The sequence below is a fragment of the Oryza sativa genome, chromosome 12, assembly GCF_034140825.1.
Source record: "Oryza sativa Japonica Group chromosome 12, ASM3414082v1".
NCBI classification, from domain to species: Eukaryota; Viridiplantae; Streptophyta; class Magnoliopsida; order Poales; family Poaceae; genus Oryza; species Oryza sativa.
Genome location: NC_089046.1, coordinates 2399626 through 2410381, shown reverse-complemented (window position 1 = coordinate 2410381; position 10756 = coordinate 2399626). Strand labels below are relative to the sequence as shown.

The following is a 10756-nucleotide window of genomic DNA, read 5'->3' as shown; positions in this document are numbered from 1 at the left end:
AAATGTCTTTATCCCACAAATGCCATCGTTGTTAGGTTTCCGTTAGCAACCCTCCATTAAATACTTAAAAAAGACCATTTTACTCTATGGATTGTTGAAAGTTGATTAAAACTTTTGCCTCTCAATCAACTTACAATAATTTAGTGGAAAGAGCAACCTACAAGTTAGTGTAAGCTGAAGGGTAGAGCAAAAGTTTTTAACAATTTATAGGGGTAAAATAATCTTTTTATAGCAAGTAATGGAATGTTGTTAATGAAACCTAATTGCGATGCCATTTCCGGGACAAAGACGCTTGTATGATGGCATTTCTAGAAAGTTGGGTTCGTTGATGACATTTGTTAGATTAGGGTGCCTGTCAGTGGTATTTTTTGATTTTTTTTCTTTTTTTACTATATGGAGAGGTGTGGAAGAAGATGATGCAAGGAGCTACATGTGGGTTTCACTGTTTTTTTTAAAAAAATATTTTTTGAGTAAATTTAAGAAAACAACAAATATTTTGGTCAAACTACCACAAAACTACAGGTTTAAGAGCTTGCATCACAAAACTACATAGTTCTAGCGATAAATTTATCACAAAACTCTAGATTTATAAGGTCAAGTATCACAAAACTACATATTTTATATGGAAATTAGAGTAAAGTTCACGAGCGGTCCTTAAATTTGTCTAGGTGTGTTACCTAGGTCACTGAAATCTCAAAATACATTTTTGGATCTCTCAACTTGTCTCGGGTGTTATATAGGTCCAACGGGCTCCAACCTACTCCGTGTGCTAACGTGGCATGCCATGGTGGTGCCTATGTGTCAGTAGAACCCATACGTCAGTCACATATAGAAAAAATTAAGAACATTTTTTTCTCCTCACTTTTTTCATTTATTTTTCAAAATTAAAAACATCATTTTTCTCCTCACTCTCTCTCTCTCCTCTCCTTTTATTTTTTTTCTATGTGACTAACATGTAGATCCCATAAGCGTCACCGTGGCATGCCACATCATTTCACGGAGCGGGTTGGAACCCGTTTGGACTTATATGACACTTATGACAAGTTCGATGACTCAAAAATGTATTTTGAGAGTTTAGAGACCTTGATGACATATCCGTACAAGTTTAAGGACAGCCCGTGTATTTTACTCTCGAAATTATCACAAAACTATATACTTAACATTAAAGTTATTACAAAACTACGTATTCTATATTTTAAATCCCTAGTATTAACATTATGTTGGAGCTATAAACGTTGTAGTTTTAGGATAAATTGACATCAAACCTATAGGACTATAGTTCTGTAATAAATTTGCTCTATCCTATAAATCGGGTAGTCTTGTGATAATTATTTCTTCCCAATCCTCTCGGATCCATCTCTCTTGGGGATGCCGAAATGGGCCGGAATCCCGTGCTGCCCAAGCCCAACGATCCCAAGCGGTCGGATTCGTGCCTGATTCGACCATCCTCTTCTAGTCTTCTCACCTTCTTGCGCCGGAAGGAAACACAGCGAGTGCGAGTCCAACACTCCAACATCGTCGGGAGAATGGCGGTGGCGGAGCCATCGCCACCGGCCGCGGCGGCGGCGGCGGCGGGTCAGACCCACGCGGGGAGGGTGGATGCGCTCGAGCGGATGCTGACGAGGCTGGCCCTCACCGAAGACTCCGTCGCGTCGCTGCTCTGCCGCTTTCTCCCCTACACCACCATTTCGCTCGTCTCCCCTGGCGCGTCTGTCCGTGAGCTCGTAAGTACACCACTCCTCAGGCCCTGTGTCGATTCGGATTAGTATGCATACGTATATGTTGAATTTTCCTGCTTCGATTGGTTTAGTTGATCGTTTGGTTGGCGATGATACTGCTACAATTTGTCCACACGGCGTTGAAATTTGATTAATAGCGTCTATGAAACTATCTGAATAATTCGCGCATGTACAAATAATCTTCTATTTATACACTATAATTAGATTAGAGAACTTTGTGCTTTAGGTTGCGAGATTTACTTGCATTTGTTTACATAATCTGAACCTGTTCAGGGGGTGAAAAGGGCAGTACTAGTACTATTTTCCATCTGTTCTTTGCATGCGTTATAACATAGTAATTTTCATGTCAATGAGGCGATGAGCCGATGATATTTAATAGAAACGATTTTTATTTTTTGGTTCCATCAGCTTATGGAAAATGGCAGTCTCTTTGACAAACTGGTAAAGCAAAGGCCTGATATTTCAATGATGATGGATCTATGGAGGATCTACACTGAATCTACCTCAACAGTTGTTCAAAACTATTGCATTGTTTATGTTGAGATGGGCTTTGAGCGTCTACTAAGTGAGGTATCCTATTCAGTTTCATTTATGTCTCATTTTCTCAGCTGTTTTAACTTTTCTGCAAAAGCCAACAACATAAAGTTAACATTATGTAACAGGATAAGGCAATCATAGCACCTGATCTTTTAATCAACATATCAAATGTTCCAGAGCAACATCAGGGAATTATCCTGAGACTTGTGTTGAAGGTTAGTCACACTTTCTGTTGCTTTATAAATTTTACTAAGACTGGTCTCCAGTCTCCGCTGACTTTATACAATTACACATGATCATAAAAAAAAGGCGGAATGGCTAAATGGTTTCCATTGAACAATTCAGGGAAAGGACCTGACAATTATGTAGGTTAGGTTATGCATGGACCCGGCAATTGCTAAATCTCACCCTTTCAGTCAAAATCTATAAAGTTGATGAATATACTTGGTTGTACATGCAAATATTGTTCAATACCTTATCTTAACAGAATTGCATTTTTTCTCTGGAATAAGAATCATTGTCAGCTTATTTTCTATCATCAGACCGATGGCATTGAATTTACTGCACTTTTAGTCAAGTCTACAATGATCTTCGATAAGTTATCCGTGGTTTCCTTTTCTTGTTCTGACGTATCTTCATCCTAAAAAACTTGCTAGTTTTCTTTTTTTTTTAAATTGTTGCCAGGCTATTGGTGAATGGGATACACATAAGGTGGATCAGACTGTTGCTTCAAAGTACAAATCCATAAGCGCATCTAATGATGGCCTAGTCTTTGCTGATTTCTGTCTGCACATGATACTGTATCAAACACCACCTCAGGGGTTGGTTTCCTTGCTAAACTTGGTATAAGTATGAAACATTTTTTATTTATTATGGAGAGTTGACATATATCAATCTTCAGTATCAGATGCTCGGCAGGGCTTTCAGTTGCTCAATCGGATCGTGTTACTGGAAATTTGCCACTAAAAGGCGATACACTTGCATCAAGAAAGGTAATAAATAAATGCATGTGTTTCACATTAGGTATCCCATATTCATGTTATGCCTGTGTGTACAATCATGTCAGCATAAGTCTTCACACATTTTTCTATTTTAGTCTTGAGTGTAGTACTGTAGTACCAGCAGCTTCTTACAGTTGAACCTCACTTGCAATATCTTCAGTTAGGAATCTTGGATGTCATTGAAACTATGCAGTTCAAACTAGAGATCGTCTACCCTCTTTATTTAGCGGCTGCTTCAGATAGGTACTTTTTTTTTAAAAAGAAAGATTCAATCTGCTAAAATGTTTGTATGGATCAACAATCATGCGGATCCCTGTTTCATGAAGTCAAGAGGCAGTTGCTAAGAGAGGAGAGGAAATGCTAATACTCAAAGCTTCAGCTGTGAATTTAGAAGATTCCGACCTTATCAAGAGATTGTTCACACTATTCAATGGTATGCATAATTTGGAGGATTCTAATTCAATCAATTTTATTTCAGTATTTAACTGTCACTTTGTTCTTATGTATTATCATTTTTGTTGTGTGGCATAAGTTATTCTGTCCTCGAGGTTGGCAACCTGAGACATTTTTTTTTTCCTTTGCTGAGGTGACTATGCCCTCATTCTCATAGCCCTAACTAGGGCAAGTTAGGTACATTTCACGTGTATATTCCATGAACATATTTCGTCTAGCCTACTCCCGATGCCATAGGGGATATAGGTGTCTATCGTCCAACAAGTTTCATTTAAAATATAAAGCATGCATGATAATTTAGTGATCCTTTTTTACGCTATCTTCTCTATCACCTTACAATTATAACTAATGGTCTCATATTTTCAACATACAAGGTCATGTCCTCCTCTTCTTCTCTTGTTTTCATACCCTTCTTAATCCTTGTTCTCATCCAAACTAAGCCTTATATTTTGTAAATGATTTTGTATGTTAACAGGCCCTGCATTTTCACATTGCACTCTCATATACCGACATGTGCACATGCTTCTCTTTTCTTTTTCGCTTTTAGATGTCAGATTGTCAGTACTTGTTTTGTCAAAATCTTTTGCTTGTTTTTATCAGTACCAATCTAAATATTTGTGGTTTGGTTTGGTAATTGGTATATGATATTTTTCTCTGGTGCCGCAGGTACTGCAAGCTCAGAAAATATAGCTTCAGAGTTGGAAGTTGCCCCAGCACATAGTTCATTGCGAGTCCGCCTTATGGGTGTTTTCTGCCGATCGATTGCTGCAGCAAACGCGTTCACACACACATTTCAGTGCATTTTTGGTTGCATCTATGGTATTCTGTTTTTATATATTTTATTTACCTTATTCGTCGTCATGACATTAACGAATGTATTTTTATCCTAGTTTTGATTATTATATCATCAATGGGCTGCATCTTTAAGTAGGACAGAGAAATTGACTATGTTTGTCATTTTATATTCAATAGTTTTTCTTTTAAGCATCTTCTAGAGTTTTATGGAAAGCTAGCAACAGTACAGTAGAGTATGACCTTCTGGAAAATTGCTAATATCAACAATGTACAATATACATTATAAGAAAATGATAACCGATCAAGCATCGGCCTAGAAATTGATATTTGGCACAAGTAAGAGAGCTCAAAGGGATGGGCTAGGGTTCATGGAGGATGAACACCATCAGGAGGATTGCAAGATGGCAGTGGCTCCCAGGGATGAGAGGTAGACAGACAGGGAATCTGGGTTGAAGAACATTGAGGAAGAACTTGATTGACATTTTTTTCTCACTCAATGACTCAATGGTATTGTTAATATCATAATAGTGGCCTCCTTATGTAGAGGTGCTCGAACCCAAATGAAAGAAACTAATTAAAAAGCAAACCTTGAAGATTATAGCAATCAACTTCAATGAAGCATCTAATGTAGAAACTAATAATCCTTACCCAAATCAATGGTGCAGCCCATAACACATATATGCATCACTTCCTTAAAGAGGGAATTGCAAGATAAACACATCAGTTCCTTTTAAGTGTCTATTTTCTATTATATGGAACACAAATTCTCTGATATTTGATAGTTCTAAGTGGTATTTTTGTGAATCTATCATCAACTCTCATCCCATCTGAAATTTTATCTGTTATGTTGCTCATGCTATGCATTGTTGGTAAATTCTCATTTCTACCTCCTGTGTTTACATACCTGCAGGAAATGGAACCACTTCAAGATTGAAGCAGTTAGGGATGGAGTTCACCGTCTGGGTTTTCAAACATGTAGGTGCACTTCCTTTGTTTTCACCATATATTGATTGCTGTAGCTTCTAGCATTAATTGCTTGTGCCATTCCAAATTTAGTTTTTTTTTTCACTCTTGGCAGTTCTCCCTTTCTGTCAACCTTTTTTCATGGTCTCAAACTTTTATCAATTATCACTGTTTCCTTATTGATTTAGGCAACAAACAAACAGCTAAAGGCAATCAGTCCATTTATTCTCAGTGGAATATTACATTCACTTGATGGTTCTTCCACTACAGAAGCAGGTTTTACATTTCATCGACTCTACTTGTTAAGACGTGCATGTGGTTTATCTTGGCACTCTTTTCGTTTACATTACTTGTTGACTTCCCATTTTGCCATGTCAAATAAGTTTAGAAAACAGTGAATGATTTATTGATTTCCTTCATGTCCAGATTCTTCCAGTAGGGATATCAGAATATTTGCATACCAGGCCATTGGTTTGCTTGCCTTTCGCATGCCTAATTTATTCTGGTATGCGCTTTTCTTACTCTTCTGCTTTCTCAATTCATGCTTCATTTCTGTAGTGGAGACTGAATTTTTCTACTTGTTATGATCATTGCAGCAACAAAACTGGCATGGCTATACGGCTGTTTACTGCTTTAAGATTGGAGGAGCAATCTCTTCGTTCAATAATTCAGGAGGCGGCTACTGCCCTTGCTACAGCATATAAGGTATTGTGGATGATATGCTAATTTCTCCAAAAGGGTACTCTCCTGTTGTCCTGATCTGTTAAAAATGTTGGCAAAGATGATTGTGAATTGCAGTTCAAGGTTATTAATTTCCCTAAAGGGTGCTGTACTGCTGTCCTGACATGTCTCGTAATTTTGAATAGTGAATTTTTTTTTTTGTTGGCGATGGGTGATGACTTGATGCAATACAAACTATTAGTATATTGTTGATGAAGCATATGAACGGATTCTGACGCCCCATGGTCCATACATGCTACAATCTACACACTAGCAGGATTAAATCAAGCACATGGGCCATGGCAACTTTTAAGCTTCTGTCCTCGTTTTCTGCAATTGGATTAGCCAGGGAGTTGTTTAAAATACACACAAGCCAATTTCATGCCTTTTACGACCAACATGAACTAACCCCATACATTCACACACACACACACATATGACCTCCAAGTTCTGGCTAGGCAGATGCTCAAATCACTTGCATGTGACTTGAAATAGTTAATAGTTGAAAGTGTTATTAGTTCTAATTATAACAGAGTGCATCTATTTCATCTCCTGAGAGCAAATTTAGTAATGCCTGCAGTGTACTAACAGTTATGCTGTGGGCTGAGGAAGAGCCAGGAAGGAAGTAGAAAGATAGTGCTCCATGTTCCATGGACTGAGGGTGTAAGGATGGGCTTTGTGGACTATGGAATAGTGGCAGCTAGGTACACGCAGTGATTGGCTAGCAGTTGAGGGATGAGACTAGCAGTTCAGCTTGCTGACATAGATCAGCAGACATATTCTTAGGTTTGGTTAAGAGATAAATTTAATCATGAGATAGTCGTTAGTTGAGATATTCTTGGTGTCTGATCTATAACTATAAAGGTAACCATTAGAGACTATTCGACACGCAGGGCAGAAACAAGAAATATTTTTTGACATTTTGGGTTTCGCTTACTTGTGACTTGCATATATATTTATTGCTTTTTTGTGTTACTCCATAATGTCTTCAGCGTGTTTCATATGTTTGTTATGTTACTCCACTTTTTCTGGAGATATTTTCGTGATTTTTGTTTACCATTTCTTGGCCTTGATACCAGGGTGCTTCGAATATAGTACTGAAGGATTTTGAGGCACTTCTTCTGGAATATTGTCAAGCGGTAAAGTTTGGTGTTCTGTTCAATGTAGATTCTTAAATACTCGAGAACCCACAGTCTTCACCAAAATGGAAAGTTTTCCTATCTATTGTTGTATTTGTAGGCATTACTTTTAATTTTTTTCCTCAGACTCAGTTGGATGTACGTGAAAGTAATAATTCAAAAAGATGGAACATTAATAATGAGAATTTTTATTTGAATATAACTATTTCTTCTAATTAATAATGAGTAGTTGAAACCCTACTGTTTGAGGAATACAACTTTTTATCTGTTTAGTTTTGCATACTTTTCTGATTTTACATTTCTTATCCTAACTTTTCTTCAAGGAGCAAAGTGAGGTCCGGTTTTCTGCTGTAAGATGGGCAGTGACGTTATACAATATGAAGCACTGCCCAAGCCGATACATTTGCATGCTTGGTGCTTCAGATGTGAAGCTAGATATAAGGTTTGTTAGAAAAGATGATAAATGTTATGCTGAATTGTTTACATCATGTTTTCTTTGCTGTTGGTTTCATTTAGCTTTTTTTTAATATATAAAAAATAAACTATGTGATTATGCTGTCCCCAGGGAAATGGCTCTAGCAGGTCTAAATCTGTTAAATGATGAAAGGCAGTCATCTACAATGGCCACGGATATAAGCTATCCTGATATTGCGGAAATGGTGAATTATATTTACAGCCAACAGCCTCAGCTGCTGCATTGCTATGAGCAGAGGAATGGAAAACTGCTTTTCCCAACAGACACATTTCTTGCAATGATAAAGTTTCTGATGAAGTGCTTTAACACACATGATGGCTCAGATTTTCTTCAAGAAGATCTATCTAATTCTACACTAGCAAAAATGTGTGTGCTTTTAGAACATGCCATGTCATATGATGGGTCTAGTGAACTTCATACATTGGCTTTGAAGTCATTGGTTGATATTTCCTCTCGTCAACCAAAGGTTTCTGCTCTATGTTATTTGTTCTATGTTGTCTGTTAAAACAAATTATGCTTTCTTCACATGTTTACACCTTTTCCTTTTATAATTTCAGATGGTATCCTCGTTCTATGTCAATCGATTAGATTGGCCAAGAACTTTACTGCATGCTGATACTCATGAAGAAGCCCCACGTCTGCTTGGTATTGCTTCAACCCTTTTAAGCATTGCTGCATTGTATGTTCTCCCTGAACTCACTTCAATATTTGATCAAAATCCTCCATCAGGGTACGGAAGACAATGTCAAAACACAACTGACATCAATGAGGAGCTTGGCAGCTGCTGCAATGGCAGGACCAACCATAGCCTGGAGCATGAGGTTTGTGGGGGCGGGAACAACAGTGACAATTTGGGTGGGGATGGCTGTGATGAGGAGCTCGTCACTGGCTGCCATCACCGGCATGGCAGGATTGACCACAACCTGGAGTTCTTGATTGACCGGATGATGTCCTGGTCAGTGCGAGACATCTTGAAGGCGCCACCTGTGATAAAGAAGGTGATTTTGCTTGGATCCCTGCTCCTTCCTATTTATGTTACTGAATATTATTTCATCCTCCTTGAATCTTTAGCCTAATTCGATGATTTGAGGTATGTTATATGTTGGGCTGTAAATAGAATAGTGTGTGTGTGTGTTTGTGTGCTGGCCCATCAGCTAGAGGCCCATCTACTCATGTATATGTAAATAACGATAGCAATACTGAAGGGGTGAAGCTTCCAGAGAAAAATTCACAAACTACATGGTATCAGAGCCGTGCTCCTGGCGGCCGGCGGCGACGAACCCTAGCTGAGGGAGCAAGCGCTGAGGTTGGAGTTCTTGGTGGTGGTGTAGGACGGTGAGCAGGGACAAGTAGGAGTGGACTGGAGGCGCAGCAGGTCAGGACGCTCACGGCTGCTGCAGCGAGCGGCGGTGACGGCAACACACAGCAGGTGCGTGAGCTGAGCAGGGAGGTCTGGAGGGGCAGCAGCTACAAGTGGGTTCCCCGGCAGTGCTTCTGCTTGTTGAGTTGGTTCCCAGCCGTGCTTCTGCTTGTTGGCTGGTGGTGGACTCTGTACTGTGGCTTGTGGTTGAGGGAAGAAGCACTAGTGACTGTTGTTACTGTTGTTCTTCTTCAAGATTGAGGTAATCGAGATTGTTCTTGCTGCTACTACTGATTTACTGGGAAGAAAATACAGGGTAGAGGAATTGTTGGCTTGTTGTTAGTGCTGCTGGTGGAGTGTAGACAAGGAGAGTTTGCTTTGTTACAGCAGTTAGTTGAGTGCTGCTTGATTAAAATGGGGGAAAATCAGGGACTTGAACAAGTGATGGGTAAATTGGTGGACATGCTTGCAAAGAAATTTAGTGAGGCCCCAACTACAAGTAATGCAGTGATTCCTCATACTGAAACAATGCAAAAAATTGAGTTGATGCAAAATGATATTAAGTTGGAGGGTGTCAAAAATTATTTAAGTTGGTCAAGGAGAGCATTGTTGATTTTGAAGACTAAGGGATTAGAAGGATATGTCACCGGAGAAGTGAAGGAGCCTGAGAGTGCTAGTGCAGAATGGAGGACTTGGAGCACTACCAACTCTTTAGTAGTAGCATGGTTGTTGACTTCACTTATCCCTGCTATTGCTACAACTGTTGAGACCATCTCAAGTGCAAGTGAGATGTGGAAAACTCTCACTAATCTCTACTCAGGAGAAGGAAATGTGATGCTAATGGTGGAGGCACAGGAGAAGATAAGTGCTTTGAGACAGGGGGAGCGTTCTATTGCAGAATATGTTGCAGAATTGAAGCATCTATGGTCTGATTTGGATCATTATGATCCTCTTGGGTTAGAGCACCCCGATTGTATAGCAAAAATGAGGAAATGGATTGAGCGCAGAAGGGTTATTGAATTCTTGAAAGGCCTAAATCCAGAGTTTGAAGGGAGAAAAGATGCTATGTTCCATCAGACTACTCTTCCTACCTTGGATGAGGCTATAGCAGCTATGGCTCAAGATGAGCTTAAGAGGAAAGTATTGCCTAAGGCTACACCACCTTCATCAAGTCCCACCTATGCAATGCTACAAGGTAAAGAGACTAGAGAGTGTTTTAATTGTGGTGAAATGGGGCATCTCATGCGTGATTGTCGTGCTCCTTGCAAGCCTAGTTATGGAAGAGGAAGAAGTGGTGATAGAGGTGGAGCAAGAGGTGGAAGAGGTTATGCAGGTAGAGCTAACAGAGGTAGAGGCTATGAGTATAGAGGTGATCACAGAGCTAATGTGGTCACTCTTGAAGAGGGTTGTTCTGGACCTACAAATGTTGATGTTGCCAACCTTGTTCATTCTATCTCAGGTAACTCAAACCAAGCATTTATGTCAATCAATAGTTCTCATTCAAATTGGATACTTGACTCGGGTGCATCCAGACATGTCACGGGTATGTGTGGAGAATTTGCATCATATAAACC

The 10756-nt window shown here is 39.3% G+C and overlaps 1 protein-coding gene across 1 annotated transcript; it reads left to right on the top strand.

Moving 5' to 3' along the window:
- The first annotated feature begins 1477 nt into the window (after window positions 1-1477).
- LOC4351501 (uncharacterized) lies at window positions 1478-8898 on the top strand. Its single transcript, XM_066306579.1, has 17 exons — window positions 1478-1724; window positions 2148-2309; window positions 2402-2491; window positions 2961-3097; window positions 3178-3268; window positions 3438-3520; window positions 3604-3710; window positions 4397-4549; window positions 5436-5500; window positions 5677-5764; window positions 5915-5993; window positions 6085-6193; window positions 7288-7347; window positions 7671-7789; window positions 7913-8288; window positions 8380-8467; window positions 8552-8898. Exons 1-17 carry the CDS (start codon window positions 1527-1529, stop codon window positions 8896-8898), a joined length of 2352 nt encoding a protein of 783 aa, XP_066162676.1. The 5' UTR covers window positions 1478-1526.
- Window positions 8899-10756: the final 1858 nt, after the last annotated feature.

What these genes read in the sequence shown, in the direction of transcription:
- LOC4351501 (XM_066306579.1), top strand. Translation starts at nt 1,527, where the DNA reads ATGGCGGTGGCGGAGCCATCGCCACCGGCCGCGGCGGCGGCGGCGGCG. An exon ending in GCGCGTCTGTCCGTGAGCTC is followed by an intron (nt 1,725 to 2,147) that starts GTAAGTACACCA and finishes TGGTTCCATCAG; the next exon opens with CTTATGGAAAATGGCAGTCT. An exon ending in TTCTTCCACTACAGAAGCAG is followed by an intron (nt 5,765 to 5,914) that starts GTTTTACATTTC and finishes CTTCATGTCCAG; the next exon opens with ATTCTTCCAGTAGGGATATC.